Raw genomic sequence first — 6,243 nt, forward strand, 5'->3', positions numbered from 1 at the left:
TGATCGAGATGATTGAGGCTCTTTACTATATTATCACTCAAACACAGATGTGTACACAGTGTTTAAACAACCCACTTGCTGTGTTTTCTTTGTAGCAGCTCTGATGATGGAGGAGCTGAACCCGTACACCAAGATTAGTCCAGCACGAGGCTCGGAGCGCCAGTCTGCAGGGGCGGTCATGGGCATCATCTTTCTGCTCCTCATCATCATGGCCATGCTCAGTCTGTTTGTGTGGTACAGACAGAGGCAGAGGGACAAAGGCCATGAGATCCAGCCCAGTGTGTCCTACACACAGGCAATGCACATCACCAACACAGACTATTCCCTCTCTGGTAAGATAGCATGTTGAAGACATTACTTTGGGGTCTGGGAAATTGTAAAGTTCTTTCTTTCACTATTTTTCAAAAAACTTTAGTCAAAATGATTAGTTTTCAAACATCTCAATCTGTGGTTTAAACCCACAGAGTGTGGCAGTACTGTAGCGATGAGGACCAGCGCTGCTGAGGTCAATCAGACCCAGGGCAGCAGCAGCGGCCAGTGCTTCTCCAACCCCAGTTACCACACCGTGGCCCAGTGTAATGTTGTCTCAACCATCTCTAGCAACCTGGATGGCACTCTGACCCTCAAAGTAAGTATGGCCATGTGTATTCACATAAAACAAACATAACATACAATATAATACAACAATATACTACAGTATAAAAGCATTACCAAACTGTGATCTTTCTTTCAGTCAAGCACTCTGAAAAGCCGAAATGGCTCAGAATGGAGAGCCTACTGCAACCTCAATGACCTCGGTCAGTTCACCTGTCTTACTTACTATGAAACACCACATACAGCTTGAATTTGTGGACTTTATAGAATAGTTACTTCAAGGGCAAAGGCGCATGTGTCGTTAGTACAAACCTCATATAGGCACTAGCCTGGACACAGCTGCTGTGAATGAAGATGAACCAGGGGTTCCTTGTTAGACATAACCTTTGCTCTGATTTTGATAAGATATGCGGGTGGGACAGAGAAAGCTGTGGTGAGGAGGTGAAAAGGGGTCACTTTTCAGCTCATTAGTCCTCTTTCACTTCCCCCAGTGGCACATTTCTGTGATGGCTTACACTGGGTCAGATACTGCACTCCGGGGCTGTGGATTATAGAGAATTAAGCCAGAAAAATGACTCAACAATAGCATAAATCTCTGGTTCATCCATCTTTTAACATTTTTGAACAGTAAATAACCATTTAATAAATGGTTTATAACACACTGCAATGTAGTTATAAACAGATAAGTGTTTATTAATGTTTTTGTCAACAACTCCTCCTGTGGGCACCCACAAGTTAGGACTGGTGTATAAACAGATAATGAATGACAATATAGTAAATTACAGTTGTAATAATATAAAGTATGTCTTTACAGGACAAATTATATTTTTGGAAAAATACTGTACATTAAAGATACAGTTTAAAAAAAAACTTTGTGTCATATTTGCTCAAACTCTAATTAAAATCATGTTCTTCTGCCTCCTCCTGGTGCTCGTAATGCCATATAATAAGGAAAACAAGCAATCGGAGCCAAAGAGTCTCTAATGCAGTGTCAATAACTGCTGCGGTCAAACTGTCAAACTATACAGTGCTGATCAAATATACATTTAGATTCTGTTACTGCATTGCCTATTTCTCACCTCAAATGTTTTCAGAAACATATTTTAGTGTACTGTTCAGCTGTAAAATGAGAATGTTTGTTTTGGCCGGTGGTTTTGGCTTAACTTCCAAAGTTCACAAGCAAACAATGACACTGCTAGGAGACTCCTCGGCTCTGATTGGTTGTTAATATTCGGGCGTGGTGGAAACTTGCCTAAGATATCATGAGATAGGAGTACTAGGAAGAGGAAGACAAAAATGATTTTTTTTCACAGATTATCTATGTAATGTGCTATTGTCAGGATATAGTGACAGTTTCAGCAAAGATGACAATGTTGTTTTGATGAAAGTTGCCTACAAAACATTTAATATACGCTTAAATATGTCCAAATCTGAATATAACTATATTATTGTGTTATGAACCATTTATTAAATATTTATACAGTGTTTATAAATGCTAAATAGTTAATGTTACAGTGTTACTGAGATTATTAAGTATATACATCATAGTAGTCTCTTGGTTTGTGGTGGTGCAAACTAAAAGAGATTGTAAAAACTGTTTTGACGGTATGAAAACTATGCTTATGTGCTGATTACAGGTTCATTACTGCTCAGAAATCTAAATATCTATGATTCATTCTTTGTCATGCTGGATTTATTTTTTTCTCGATCTGCACATTTTGTGTTAAAGCACACAGCAGATCAATCATAATGACCCTTTAACGTCCCTTTAAAAAAAAAGTATTGGATGTTTATCCTGATGTATCCTTAAACAGGCTTGTCCTCTCTTCATGGTGTGCTGTTGTTTGGAAAATATCCCATTATGACCACAGTTGATTATATAAGCTTGTAAGCCTTGGGGGAATGTGATAGAAACATTCTGTAACTCCTCACATTCCTCATATTCTTCTAAATAAAGACATCCTACATTGTACCTTTTTAAATGAGATATTTGCTGACAACCGTCACACATTGGGGGGATTTATATGGGATGGTGACTTTCATCTTTTTGACATTGTTACAGATGTTCAACAGGGGGAGACACAGACACAGAGAGGCTCCAAAAAAGGTAAACCATCAATTGCAGTAACTGTGTGTGTGTGTGTGTGTGTGTGTGTGTGTGTGTGTGTGTGTGTGTGTGTGTGTGTGTGTGTGTGTGTGTGTGTTGGGGGGGGCAAACAGACATACTGCATGTGGAATCCTGTTTAGCTTCACCAGCACCAATATTACAAAATAATTTTATGCTTAACATCCCATGTATAAAATTTCCCCATTTGGTTTCTATTCCCCTCTGAGACTCTCTGACACCAAATCCCATATCCTTATATTCTCCATGATTTATGTGAAAACTCTCTGCTCTTTGGACAAGATCATGGTGGGCTGAGGTTTTGTTCCAATGGTAATTGCTCTCTAATGGCTTAGTGCCCAATACGTCATTTTGTCTCCCACACTGTGCAGTCTGTGGTGAATGTGAGGGACCCAGGGGTGTGGAGAGTGGTCTAAAGGAGCTTTGCTGTACTCTCTAATGAGGCTTCTTATCAGCCTGATGAGACTGTTATGGATGAGATGAGCTTTCTACTTTCTCCCCTTTGTACTCTGATTACTATAAAACACCATTAGTCACCTGTCTGAGACAAAAGAAGTACAACTTCTCCGGGCCGCACTCTGATGTCTATTTAAATTGTAGTGGTAATATCAGAGTCTAGCTGCAATAAGTCAGTGACAATCACTTCATCTTTGTTGATGCTGAATATGTCCTTGTCTCGCGGATACTGCAGATTACATCAAGAGCTCCATGTGCAGCAACAGCTCCTGCTCGCTGAATAGTGAGAATCCATATGCCACCATTAGAGACCCACCAGGACTTACCTGCAAGCACACAGAGAACAGCTATGTGGAGATGAAGTCCCCCTCCCACCGTGAAGTGCCCTTTGGAGGCACCGCCACCCTCCTGGGCAGTGCAAGCAGGAATGTCTATGATGTTGGTGAGTGCGTTGTTGCTCTGGTGTGTGGAGCTCAGCAGGGTCCTGCAGCTTATTGCCTCTCTGGCCATGTCCCCTGCTGTGAGCCTGTACAGACTTTGTAAGACTTAATAAGAGGAAATGTGAGCTGCCTCTCTATTGCATGCACCTTTCCTTTCTCATTTCTTTCCTCAGCCAGTACCTGCCACTCTTCAGCCTCAGTGTTTCTCACATACCTCTTCTACTTTTTTCCCTCCTTCTTTCCTAATTTATCCCAGAACCAAGTGTGAGTGTCCTGCAGGGACCCAATGGAATGGCTACCGGCTTCTCCCAGAGTCCCTATGACCTCCCCCGCAGCAGCCACATCCCCAGCCACTATGACATTCTGCCCATGCGTCACAGCCCCACACACACACCCTCGCCACCGCCAGAAAGCCCCAGCTCCCTGCTCTAGATGACACACCCTCCGCCCGGCTCTGACAGGGTGCCGGTATCCAGGCAACGTTCAGCCAACTTTCAACCAACGGTTCTCCCTCTGTCTCAGAGTTTGTTTAATTAGATACTGAGATGTTGAGATAGAGGGACAGCCACAGCTCTTCTAACACTCTTTCTATGGCCCTGACGGAGAGAGAGGAGGAAAGAGTGTTCCACACACCAGCGACCATTCACCCATTTTATTTTCTTATAGAACTGATCACTCAAACTGCTGCCTGGCCTCTTTATGGACCTCCTGGAGTGGAACTTAATAGTTCCAAACAGCGCTAAGGGCAGCATACATGGATTGGGTGAACAGATTATTTACAGGGAGAGAGCTATCCTCACGCTCATTTTTAGCCCATGAAATAGGTTTACTATTCAAGGGCAGTCAAGAGTTTACAATGCCCCCTAAACAGAAGTGATTATCTCCACAGAAAGGTAGGTATAGCAACCTTGACCGTTTCAAAACGTGAAGATATACAACATACATACATCAGAGTTCATGAATTGTCACTGTGTGCAGCTGCTGCAGATCACAGTACAGCTGACATAAGGAGATTATGATCTTCTGCTCTGAGGTGAAGAAAAGTTCAGTCAATCAATAGAGAAGTTCTAAATGTTAAACACGGAAACCTGGCTGAGAGTGAACCAAGTCTGATAAAGCATGGATAAATAGTAAACTTTTGTAATGGTCCTTTATTCACTGTTATCCAGTAATAATCACACAGCTAATATTAAGGTGATCCCTGTGTGTAACTCAAGAGCCTCTTTTAAGTTGCAGTGCAAATGAGGCGCTGTGTATCTGGAGATGTGTTCAATTAACCAGTGTTAAAGCATTATAGCATTACTAAGAGATAAATACATACATTAAGTCTCAAGTATAGATTTCCCCCCCACACTGATGAAGTGATCAGATATTGTGTTGTTTTCTGTGTGGAATTTTTCTTGCAAATGTCTTAGTTCACTTTTTTTTTTAATATTGGGTGTTAAGAAGGGATTGCTTTGACCTTTTATGTTTTGTATTTTTCAAGCTAATTGCTTTATCTATTAATTTGTATTAGTGATGGTAAATTTTTATCAATGTGACATTAGAATTTAAAAAAAAAGATGAGCATGATCAGATAATGGATGCCCACTGATGTAGATAACACACAATTTATCTTCTTGTGAGATGATCAGTGTCATTTTGTCTGTGTTTTTGAAGTTACTTAAAATGTTCTTTCTCTCCGTCGGACTGTAAATTGAAAATAAGGTTTCATCTGACCAATTCAAGACCCACGGTTACCCTGTGCAGTATTTACAAAGGGAAACACACTGTATGTAAAAAAGAAGAAGAAAAAAAAGAAAAGAAAAAAAAAGTCCATTCAAAACATTTATGTTTGTATCAGGCAAATTAACTTATTTATTAATTGAACTGAATTTCTTCATTCACTATATGAATTCCATTTCACCCCTGTAGAAGCAATAACATGTTGACAATCGATGCCCAGACAGCATTTCATTAGTGCTTGACATTATGACATCTTTGACCGGTGTGGTGACAGTGGATCATATTTTATGTGACTGTTTTTCCTCCGAGGAAGGTTTTTTCCAGTTGCTGTCATATCAATGCTGCTTGTTGTTTTGGTACATAAGTTTCAAATTAAAAGCCTATTCTGCCGTCAGAAACCAGTTTCGGTCAGGTTAATACCCTAGATAGATAGAAGATTAATTTACTACTCATGTCAAGTGTTAGACAGGATATGTCCCTCGTCATCTATTGCTCTGAATATTGAAATGGCATGACTATGAATGTTGATGAGACTGATGAATGAAGGATTCCACTCTAACAAAAAAGGAAATGTTAATTAAGTTTGTTACTGGGGTGTAAAAATGTTGTCCAGAGTCTATGGGTGAGGAAAGTCATGGCCATACATTATTCTTGTTAAACACCTTTCAGATTCATGAACGTTTTGACAAAGTGCTCTCATATTAAATAAGCTTTTTTAGAGGACTGACAACTACAAGATTCATACATTGTAGGCTTCACCGTTCTGTGCTACTTGTGATTTAAACAGAATTTTATTGTTTTAAAGGTCCAATGTGTAGGAATTTCTCCCATCTAGCGTTGAGATCATATATCGCAATCAACTCTCTCGCACCACGCAGTTCAAAGTACGTATTACAGCTATGG

The 6,243-nt window shown here is 40.3% G+C and overlaps 1 protein-coding gene across 5 annotated transcripts in view; it reads left to right on the top strand.

The window, feature by feature from the left end:
• The window catches only part of megf11 (multiple EGF-like-domains 11), a 76,029-nt gene extending 70,291 nt beyond the window's left edge, over positions 1 to 5,738 (top strand). For 3 of the 5 annotated variants that reach the window (XM_036003351.1, XM_036003353.1, XM_036003354.1), the window contains 6 exons: positions 96 to 332; positions 465 to 628; positions 734 to 797; positions 2,657 to 2,701; positions 3,411 to 3,617; positions 3,872 to 5,738. In XM_036003351.1, the coding sequence (XP_035859244.1) occupies positions 96 to 332; positions 465 to 628; positions 734 to 797; positions 2,657 to 2,701; positions 3,411 to 3,617; positions 3,872 to 4,047 (893 nt within the window). In that variant the 3' untranslated portion in view covers positions 4,048 to 5,738. The remainder of the gene's footprint in view (positions 1 to 95; positions 333 to 464; positions 629 to 733; positions 798 to 2,656; positions 2,702 to 3,410; positions 3,618 to 3,871) is intronic. The other 2 variants (XM_036003352.1, XM_036003355.1) reach the window with 2 other exon arrangements.
• The last annotated feature ends 505 nt before the right edge of the window (positions 5,739 to 6,243 follow it).

Source organism: Sander lucioperca, chromosome 7 (assembly GCF_008315115.2).
Source record: "Sander lucioperca isolate FBNREF2018 chromosome 7, SLUC_FBN_1.2, whole genome shotgun sequence".
Classification (NCBI taxonomy): domain Eukaryota; kingdom Metazoa; phylum Chordata; class Actinopteri; order Perciformes; family Percidae; genus Sander; species Sander lucioperca.